The 11,059-nt window shown below is 36.8% G+C and overlaps 2 protein-coding genes across 2 annotated transcripts; both read right to left on the minus strand.

The window, feature by feature from the left end:
- Window positions 1-1,948: 1,948 nt before the first annotated feature.
- On the minus strand, window positions 1,949-7,690 carry LOC126717230 (FRIGIDA-like protein 5). The gene is made up of 4 exons (XM_050418701.1): window positions 7,042-7,690; window positions 3,323-3,907; window positions 2,360-2,520; window positions 1,949-2,251 (listed from the first exon to the last, which is right to left on the minus strand). The coding sequence occupies exons 1-4, from the start codon at window positions 7,688-7,690 to the stop codon at window positions 1,949-1,951; spliced, it is 1,698 nt and encodes a 565-aa protein (XP_050274658.1).
- A 185-nt stretch (window positions 7,691-7,875) lies between these two features.
- LOC126719301 (FRIGIDA-like protein 5) lies at window positions 7,876-9,217 on the minus strand. Its single transcript, XM_050421871.1, has 2 exons — window positions 8,836-9,217; window positions 7,876-8,546 (listed from the first exon to the last, which is right to left on the minus strand). Exons 1-2 carry the CDS (start codon window positions 9,215-9,217, stop codon window positions 7,876-7,878), a joined length of 1,053 nt encoding a protein of 350 aa, XP_050277828.1.
- Between the last annotated feature and the right edge of the window lie 1,842 nt (window positions 9,218-11,059).

The raw sequence follows: 11,059 nt of genomic DNA on the forward strand, positions 1-11,059 counted from the left end.
AAAAAAAAAAGCTTTAAGACAAAATTAACAATCCATCCAAACTGCCAAACACTAATGTTAAAGGTTGAAATTTAAATTCTAATCTAGTTATTTGCAAGGCTATGCTTCGAATCTACAAATATACGTAAGCCCTTACATCAAACTATTGTTCACATTCTTTATTACATCTCACCATTAACTTTTTCCTTTGAAATAATTTTGTTACAGCCTGGTAGAAAGCGTGCACCATTTTGAGCATATACTTATTTGCTAGGATAAAGTTTGACTCTTAACCTATTTGATCCTATCTTTTCTAACTCATTACATGATAAATTACGAGATTATTTATGCATATTAATTATACAAGTCACATGGACAGTCTCTTTAATTATAAGCAAATTAAAGATGGTTCTAAACATGTTTAGAATTTGCTATGCCCCCACTCAACATACCCTTGAGTTAAACAAGTGAGTAACCCACATGTTACCTCGTAGGTATTGAAAGCCAGCCAAAGAAGGAAACTTCATCAGCAATCCAGCAAGTAGAAGCCACCCTTGTCCACCTCTCGTGTATAAGTACGTGGCATGTGTTAGTCCATGCATGAAATTTTACAAGCAAAGGGTATTTGCATGCAATCATTTCATAAGCCACGTGGTCTTCTTGGACCATGGACTTCTTATATGCAAGCATCTCGCAAGTCTTATCTAATAATCACTTAAATTAAAAGGTAAAGTCGAGAGTGAAAGAGAGAAACAGAGGTAGGGCAAGGAAACAATTAGTTCAAGATAAAATATAGACATTCTTAAAGGAAAAATATAATTGAAAAAAAAAAAAAAAAAAAAACAGATTTGACTTCTAAAAAGAACTGAAATTTTCAGCATTTTGTTAACATAATTTTGTACGACAGTATAATTGAGTTAAGTTGTTCTAGGTTATCAAAGCAGTACAATTGAAGCAACTAACATATTTTAAATGTGCTGTTTTACCAAACCTTCAGTAACTAGAGCCAAAAAGGTGATTCAAGATTTCTATTTTTTTTTTTGTATAAATATGATTCAGGCAAATGTATATATTTCTTTTTTACTTCCCTTCTTACAGAACCATTGTATGATCATTCCCTCCATGCATTTCATATAGCAAAACAAAAGGAATAGAACAGCTGTCAACAAGTGAACTTAATCCTATACTTTGTAAGTAAAGGACAGGGTTTCACAACTGTGTGAGGAAACCATTGTATAATCATTTCTTCTATGCATTTCATAGAGCAAAATTGAAGGAAATGAACAGCAATTAACAAGTGAATTTTAGCCTATACTCTGTAAGAATAATGGACAAGCTTGTGAGTGCATTTGGATGCGTTTAACTAATTATTTATTTGCTGAAAGTGCTGTAGAAAATAAAGGGAAAAGTTTTTTTGAGTGGGGGGTCAGCTAAAATAAGCTCAAAAATCCTAAGAAGTAGGCATTTTTTGCACTTTCCAAACGCAAATGTTTTTAAGTCCAAAAGAAGAAGGTACTACGGCGGTAAATTATAGCCACCATAAGGCATTGGATAATTGTACAAACCTGGTCCCCTGATTGTATCCGCAGGGCCACCAAAGGATAGTGGCCTATCATAATAATCAGGTATCCTAAGTGCCTCCCTAGGGTAATCAGGAATAATGTATGGGTTCATATGTACATTAGGCAGAGGATAGCCTGACAAACTATAATGTCTAGCTGATGTGTTGAAGTATGGTGCATCTTGGTCCATAAACAAACCTGGTGGCTGCCAATTAGGGGTTTGCATAGAGTGAAAACAAGAAGTGGCACCAACAGCAGAGATTGGTGGAGCCTCTCTTGGAACTTCTGTCCTATGACGCTTACTTCCACTGTGTTCTTCAGGTTCAGACTTTGGAGTATTGCCAGAAGTTAGGGTGGATGGTGCAGAGGTGGCAGTTATCATGGTTGTAGGAGCAATACATATCTGCTCAGTGTGCTGTGGTCGAAACTTGATTAGTTTGTTGAGGATCCATCTCCGACCCCAAAGTTTTGGGACTACAGCTTGTTTGTTGTTGTTGATGCTGCTGCAGTAATGTAGCTTTAGATCTAGTACGAGGTCCATTTTTGACATTGGAGGAGTCATACTCATGCTTTTTCTCTGCCTGCTGCTTTTCCTGTTCCGCAATGTGCTTTTCAAGGATTTCAGGAAAGTTTTCATCTTCAAGCTTGTAAATTTCAATCCAGCTGCGTACGGCTCTTAAAGCAGTTAACTCTTTGCTTATCCCCATAAGCTGTAAGCAAGTTTTACTCAATCACGAGCAAATATGTACAAGAGGAAGGTGGTTGAATGTTTGACCAAGAAGAACATACAAACATAAACAAAAGGGTGGAGAAAATACCTGAACTGGAAGTGACTTATCTCCTTCCTTGCATAAGTCCTCTGCTTTTCTTTTGGAATTCATCAAATGATCATTTAAAAGAGGTACTAGTGGGAAACTGTCCACCACCTCCAGTGCACAGATATATTTAATAGCTTCTTTGATAACATTTTGAATGAAATCTATTACATGCAATAAAGGAACTATTAGTATTAAAAACCCGCAGAAGTGGGAGCATTGTATATTGGGTATGACCTTTTTTTTAATCAATGTAACAATGATGACAATAATTGCACGAAAGGAAAATGAATGACATAAAAATAAAATAAAAAAGAAAGGAAAACCCAAATATCACATGACAGATAGAGGAAAGAATTTAACAACTGGAAAACCTCTTTTCATGAGGAAAAGATATCTTCACTGAAACTAAATTAAAACCAAAGGAAAGGAAACCCATATAGGTTCTCTATAAGATTTCTTGCATCGCTTGGTAACATTTGATGAAATGCAATATCATCACAGGGAAAACAAGTGGTGTTTATATTAAATTTACATTACATTTAAGCATCACTTCAAGGGATCTAATAACAGTTCAGATAAAACCTTTCACCCTTTCAGGTTCTTATTACATATCCTAAAAACTTTCCTTTCTAAATTTCTCAATCATATAGTACCCTTCTTCCATCTTTGATTCGAACACATTACAAATTCCGCAAAAGCAAATGATATACAAGAAATAGGAACCAGGAAATTTTAAAGACCATTATAAAATTTTTCACAAAACAAAAGCTTGCAGAAGATGTAAATCAGTGATGTACAAGTCCCATTGAAAGTTCCTTCTGTGAAGGCAGTGATGCTAAGGATTACTGTACTGCATGAAGGAGGAATGACACCCATTCAAATGAAAAAGTTTTCAAAATATATGAACAGAATTTAACACAAATGATTTATGGGTACAGAGAGAGAGAGAGAGAGGGAGCTTACTAGGCATGATATCTGTCAGGCCAAGGACCTGACATAAATCAGGTACCTTTTTATGCCAAACATCAGTATCCAAAAGACCAAGAATCTCATTTGCATAAAAAGAAGAGGTCAACCCATAGGCTACTAAAAATGGCAGAAAGGCCAGGACCTCCAAAGGATCATCTCTCTTATTTTTCAATCTTGAGTTCCAATCATTTGCAAACTTCGTGGCTTCTTCTTTCACCAGAGGCTTCATCTGGGGTGAAAATATTAATTGTTTCAACAATAAAATGAAGTTTCTAGAAACACCCAACTTAAAGCCTTCATCTCCCTTTAAGTTTGAAGGATAAATTCCCTTTATTGCATCCAAAACAAGCTTATCTGGATCTGGTACAGATTGAAGAGCGTCAGAAACTTTACTTCGCATCGAATCATACTCCACTTGGTTGTTAAGTAATGATCTCAATATCTCTCCATCCTCATTGACAGATGAACATTTAGGATCCTGCTGAGGATTCACAGCCAAAGAAGCCTCTCTGCTGTCCAATGGGGTACTTTCCTTTGACAATTGCCCACTCTTTACATGGGAATGAACAGTGCTGCTCACTAAACAAGTAAGACAAAGAATTTGATATTCAACAGAAATTTTTGCATACCACATATTAAACAATAGTTCATGACCATGAATGTGCCTGGGTTTTATTCTTGATATCACTCAAATCATGCAAAAAATGCTGAAGAACGAACAGGCAATATTCTAAAGCTAGCTAATTTATCAAAACATTAGTTAGTTTTCCTTGTTGACTTTCTGAGACTTTCTGCATTAAAATGAATCATATGATAAAATTCACCTTCATAAAAGATAATGTTTTTCATTCCATTAAGCCAAAAGAAAAGAAAAGGAGGTGTAAATGGTCTTGTTAGTCATTCTCGCAACCATGCAAGGCATACACAAGTATTCTTGTGATGACCAAAGTATCATTGGAAGCATGAAAATCTATGCCAGGAAAAAGGACAGGATCAGATAAGTAGGATATTTAAAGTGATGGTCAATAGAATAAGCACACTGAAACAACCTTCTTAAACTAACAATCACCCTTAACACTGAAACCAGGACCTAGAAGCTTAATGCAGGGAGAGAGGAAGGGATGGGGCCTGTCAACAACAGACAACATCTTAAGCCATTTAAACAGAAGCCTGTGAACTTGGAAAATTCTTGCATGCATTTCTATTACTGGAAGAGGAAAGAAAAGAGAAGATAACAGCAACAAATCAAGAAGAAGAGATTAAAGCAAAGTTCCATGTTTATATTCCTTTCTCAACTTGGGTATGTAGAAGGTGAATTTAAGATGGTGAAACCATACTTTGCCTCTCACGAAAACTCCTCGCAGCCAACAAGAATTCTTGTAAAACAGAAAGCAATGAATAGGAGACTATAATCAGAATTTCAAACAGCATAACATGATGAACTTAGCTAAATGTATATCTGTAGAGAAGGTGGCTTGTGGTTGAGAAGATTGAATGAGTGGAATAAGGCAGCAATGATGATATGTATGAGGAATCTTTTTGTTAAATCTGGTACTATTTCAGTTGCTTGGGAGAATCATTATTTACAAGGCAGAAGTTTTTGGGCAGATGGAGTCCCTCAAGACTGCACATGGGGGTGGAGAAAGCTTCTATGCATCAGAAAGCAAAGTAGGCCATTGATAAAGCTTGATGTGGGGATAGGTGAAATGTTTTCCTATAATCCTATGGCATGATAATTGGCACCCGCATGGTGGCCTGAACCCTAAGTATGGCCATCAAATATTTTATGATGCTGGTAACACATTGTTTGAAAAATCTCTAGTGTCCATAAAGGGGATTGGAAGCAAGCTCCTGCAAAATCTAAGAATGTGGTCAGGATTCATGAGGGCTGTTTTCATGTAACTCTAGCTCAAGGAGATGCTGTGAAGCGGCTTCCAACAGCATCGAGAAATTTTTCTTGTAGATCAGCTTGGGAAGAGATAAGAGTCAAGCATTCAGTGGAGGAATAGTGGAAACTAATCTTGTTTTCAGAAGCCATCTCTTAGCGTTTGTTTATGTGCTGATTAGCAATTAAGAACAGGCTAACTGCATAAGATAGGTAGGTCCAATGGGAATACAATGGTAATTGCTTATGCATTTTCTCCAGAAATCATTTGGAAAGCTGTGATCATGTATTTTTTTTATGTGCTTTTGGCCAGAGAATCTAGCTGCAAGTCTTGGGACTATCTGGGAAAGCTGGATTTGTGATAATTCGATAATTGGAGAAGGAGGGATATGAACCCTGGATATCTTCATTAGAAACGCCAAAAAGTGCCAACCAATTGAGCTACAAGGCTTTTGGCAATAAGTTGGATTTGTGGAGGTGGGATGATGTTATCCAGTTGAGTGTTCAGCTCCTTACAAGGAGAAACTTTAACATTATATTTTGCAGAATAGCTAATGGCAACCACAATTTATCAACCATGGTTGAAAGGAAATGCGAGAATCCATGAAGACCAAGGAAGAACTGAGAAGCAGACTGTCGGATTGATTAAAGAGATGTGAGAGCAATGTTGCAAGAAGATAAGAGATTCTATCAAAGAATGTGTCCTGTGTAGTCAATGGGGTTTTTCAATAATGATGCAAATGTAAAAGAGAGCTCTGTTCAAGAGTTGTGTAGGTTGTTTGAGCTAGTTGGTTGATGTGGATAGGTTTGTAATTCGCAGCTTATCTCTGCTTGTTATTGTGATTTTACTATCTTTTTTTTTTCTCCTTGGAAATGAAATAATCACTCACTTCATCCAAATATATGTGTGTGTGTGTGTGTGTGTGTCTAGAGACTTTAAAATGCAATCTGTTGATAGTCATAACACTACGAAAGAATGTAATCAGAAATTTTTGGAAAACAAAATCTTTAAGACAAGAATCTATGAAATTAGGACCAAAAAAGTTTTCAAATAATAGATGGATGAATTAAATTATGTGGTGAAACAAAGGAACTGAAAGATGTGAACCAAACCCACTTATATAATAGCCTACTATTACAATATTCAGGTTCTTGTGATTGTCCGTAATCACATGCTATCAAAAGTAGCCATCATTGTAATCAAAAGTCCTAAGTGTTGGGTGCACCATGTGCACATGTCCAGCCCACATAGCATTAAAGCCCATCTATGGACTTGTTTTGTTCTGGCTGTGACTTGCAAGCATCCTAATTCTAGTTGAATTAGCATCCATGTGTAGTAAGTGTGTAAGGCGGCTGGGTTAACATATAAAGATAAGGTTTCTTAGGTTTTAGGGTGTGCCGCGTATAGAAGAGACAGAAAGAGAGGAAGCTGCACAAGAGAAAAGAGCACAGCCAAGAGGGAGCCGCTTAGAGAAAAAGAAGACAGCCAAAAGAGAGCTGTGCGTGAAGAAGAAAATAGAGAGGAGAGAGCAAAGTGTTGCCGCCTTTGAGAGAAATAATTAGTGTGTATGAGAGCAAAGAAAAACAAGAGAGAGATTTTTCTTTAGCTGTGAGACATATACAAGAGATATTGTTTTTGATTTAATAATAGTGAAATTATTCGGAGTTTGTTCTATGTTATTTTGGATTGCTAATATTTGTGATGATATTATTTGGGACCCAACACTAAGTACGTTTCAATGCCCACCAAATGACACCAAATAATTAGCATATTAGCAAGCATGTGAAATATAATGATGTGTAACTAATGTATTCAGTCAGGGTGTACCTTTATTGCTGAACAAGCTTGCTGTCTCCTGATGAGGCAGTTCTATTAAGTGAGCAGTTGAGGTGGAACCTTTGGAAGTATTTGGTGCAGCGTCTGCTGAAACAGCTACCCAAGGGCGCTTACTACCGCTATGCTGTTGCACTGGAGTCAAGGAGGCAGGGGCAGGGGCATGGCTAGTGGTTTTGGCAATGGTTGATGGGGAGGTAAGGTTATTTTCCGTAATGAAGGTAGGAATAGGAGCAGGGATGGGAGCAGCAGCAGGAGTGACAGGAGCAATATGTTCCTTGCTGCCAAGGGCCAGCTTAGTTTTTTTCTTCATAGCCTTTCGTTTTCGTTTTTTCAGAAAAGTGATGCTGCTCTTAAAGTTCTGAAAACTTACCTGTGCTTTAGGTGATCTGTTTTTCTTCTTGAAAAAACTTTTAGAAGAATTGTTTGAACACTTCAAGCAATCCTTCAAGAGATCTCTTGGTGGAAACTTGTCGGCCAGCTTAAATACATAAATCAACCTAATAGCCCCAGGGAGCTGCTTACTTTTAATAAGATTTTGAATGAGTCCTGGTATACACAAAACAGAAAATACAGGTAACAGGTTCCATCTAACCATGGGAAAGGGGATACTTTTAAGACTAATTGAGCAAATTCCTAACATTAAGCATTACTTTAATCAATTTAAGACAATGATTAAGAGAAACCTTTTCCTAGAAAAACCTGAAGATGCCGATTTCTATTAACCTAATGATTAGGCAGGAATGGTCGAGTCACTAAAGAAGCTTGAGGCTTGAAATTCTATGCTTGCATATATTCTCAACAAGACTTCATTGTTCAGCAATTGCTCTAACAACAGACAACAACTCCCTTGAACAATCTCTCATCAAACTCCGCGTCTCCCTTCTTCAAATGTGGAGGATAAAACCCTTCCATTGCATCCAAAACAAGCTTTGCAGGGTCCGATGATAATCTAAGAGCAGCAGCCACTTCATCTCTCATCAAATCGTGCTCTTTCCACCGCTCATTTAGGAATATTTGCAAACTCTTTCCACCCATTTTTACACAAAATCGAGGACCAGCAGAAGAAGACGAATTATTATCAACATCGTTAACCAGAAAATCTTCTAAGGGCTCTGCTAAGGGCTCGGTAATTACTTGGGTTTGAAGGCAGTCAGTGAACCTTTTCTCTGTCAATCCAAGCTCCTTAATCGTCTCTTTGAAATGCTTCTCTTTTGACTCAAACTCTTTGACTCGCTCTTCATATTTCTTCTCATTTAACACAAGTTCTTCACTTCTTTCTTCAATTTTCTTGTCTTTCAACCCGAGTTCTTTATGCCATTCCTCAAATTCCTTCAAACAGTCTCCTAATCGTTTCTCTTTTGCTTCGAAGTCTTGAATAAGTTCTACATACCGCTTCTCTTTCAACTCGATATCTCTTGATCTCTGCTCAATACTCTCCTCTCTCAATTCAAGTTCTTCTAATCTCTTCTCTTTCGACTTGAGCTCTTTATATCTCTCTTCTCATTCAACACGAGTTCTTCGGATCTCTCTTATTCTCTTTTCTTTCAACTCAAGCAATTTATGCCATTCCTCAACTTTCTTCAAACACTCTCCAAATCGCTTCTCTTTCGCTTCAAGCTCTCGATCGCGCTCTCCATATCTCTTCTCTTTCAAATCAAACTCTTTGAACCTCTCATTCAATTTCTTCTCTTTCAACTCAAGCTCCGCGAATCGCTTCTCTTTCGAATCAAACTCCTTGAAATCTCTCGTGCAATTTCATCTCTCTCAACTCGAATCTCTTCAAACGCTCTCCAAACTGCTTCTCCTTCGCCTCAAACTCTTCGTACCGTTTCTCTCTCAACTCAAACCTCTTCAAACGCTCACCAAACTCTTCGAATCTCTCGCCTAATCTCATCTCCTTCATCGCAAACTGCCTCTCCCTCGCTTCAAACACCCGAACGCGCTCTCCGAACCGCTTCTCCTTCTGCCGAAACGCACCGGATTCCTCCTCCTTCGACTCGAGCTCCAGGAGAAAGCGGCGCGTGGTTTCGAAGTGGTTCTCTAGGTCCTTCCATTGGAGTGAGAGCAAAAGGACTGAGGAAGAGCAGTCGTGGATTTGGTCAAGCGTTTTGCGCAGGTTCTGTTTCGTCAACTCCGCCGCCTCCAATTCCCTTGTGATTTTCTCCATTGGAGAAAATATGTAAACAAACCTAACCGCGCATTGTATAAATGTATAGCGTGATTCGCATTTGATGTGAAAGAATCGAAGAAAACTTAGAAGGTGGTTGTGTTCTGGGGAATGAAGAACTGAACAGGTGTTTTTGGTTGGAGAGAAAAAGGAGGGAAAATAACGTGAATAGCGTGATCGCAATCTTTTCTCTTGACCCAATTTGACGAAGTTTGTACAGTTTAAATGTTTAATATATACATTTGGTTTTAAGATTTTGAATATTTTATTTTTGACCCCTCAAGAATTGAGAGTTAAAACTAGAACCCCCCCCCCCCCCCCCTCTAAAACTAAAATGGCCACGTGACCCATTCAAATATTTTAGAATTTAAAAGAATATTGAATTCCATTTTGTTAGATGATTTAGTTGATTTTTTTTTTCTTTTTGTTGATATCTTGTTAATATTTAGTGGGTGTTAGTTTGGATTTACATGAAATTTATTTTCTTTATTCCCTCCTTCTATTTGGAAAGTTCAAATTCTAGTTTTGTCCATAAATTTTAGTATAGTTTTGAGTTTCGAAAAATTCCAACCCAAGTCAAATGATAAGACTTGGGTTACTACTTGATAAAAGACAATTAAACTGTCAATTCCATCATATCATCTTGTGGAGCGAGTTAGGATGTTGAGACTAGTAATTTGAAGTAAAGACTTGAAAGATTTGAAGAAAATTAAGTTATTAGATTTGATGAAGATCAAGATGTCAGTTGGATCTATTGAAAATTGAGTTCTCTGAAAAATCTAAAGGTGTGAGTGCGATGGTGAGGGGGATGGCCCCGGGATTGGTATTTTTTCCTCCCCCGGATTAGTACTTTTTCCTCTTTGAAGAGAAGGCTATGGCAATTGTTTGTTGATTCTAGTGAGTATTTGATTCTAGCAATACTCACCAATGAAAAAGGGTCCATGAATAATGCAAAGTATATTTGACAATAAGAATTTTGATTACAATTCACTCATTGAGATTACCATAACAAGCTCTCTGGCCTAGTCCAAACATCTTAGATAACAAGAGACAAAGTTGGTCAAATTGAATTTGTTGATGTTACTTGCATTCAAATACGAAATGTTTCCTCACCTAATGGTGGTCAGGTATAGGACTGTAAACGAGCCGAGCTTTGTCGAGTAATGCTTGATCAAGCTTGGCTCGTCAAGAAAAATCAAAAACTCGAGCTTGGTTTGAGCTTGTGACAAGCCTAAAAATAATGTTTGAGCTTGAGCTCGTGGGAAAGTCAAAAAACTTGAGCTTGGCTTGACTTGGCTTGATTAATTAGTTAAGCCAAACTCAAGCTTAATATCAAGCTCAAACTCGAGCTCAAGTCAAGTTTTTGAGCTTGAAATCTAAAAAAAATTACATTATTAAATGCTTAAATCTCCAAAATTAAGAAGAAAAAAAATAATATACTCATTTTATCATGCATCAAGTCTTACTTATGATTAGCTATTATTCAAATTAATAATTTACATAATTAAATTCATTTATTCATCATTCCTTGTCTACAGCTTCAACAATTGTTCAAAATACAATTTTTACATTCACGTTAGATGGTGAAGGGCTAGAAAAATACCTATTTGTAACTATTATGAATGAGAAAATACTAGTATGTTTCATAACTTTATTATAAATGATTGATAGGGAAGGATCATATGTGGCTTACTTAATTATTTATTTATTTTTAAATGTAACTATAGTTTAAAGTGGTTCTTAATTAATTTAAAGGAAGGAAAAAATTAAGGTAATATAGTAGTGGTCTCATGTTGACCATGTCATTATTAAAATATGTATAATGAGTATATTTAGCTAACA

The sequence above is a fragment of the Quercus robur genome, chromosome 3 (assembly GCF_932294415.1).
Source record: "Quercus robur chromosome 3, dhQueRobu3.1, whole genome shotgun sequence".
In the NCBI taxonomy this organism is placed as follows: domain Eukaryota; kingdom Viridiplantae; phylum Streptophyta; class Magnoliopsida; order Fagales; family Fagaceae; genus Quercus; species Quercus robur.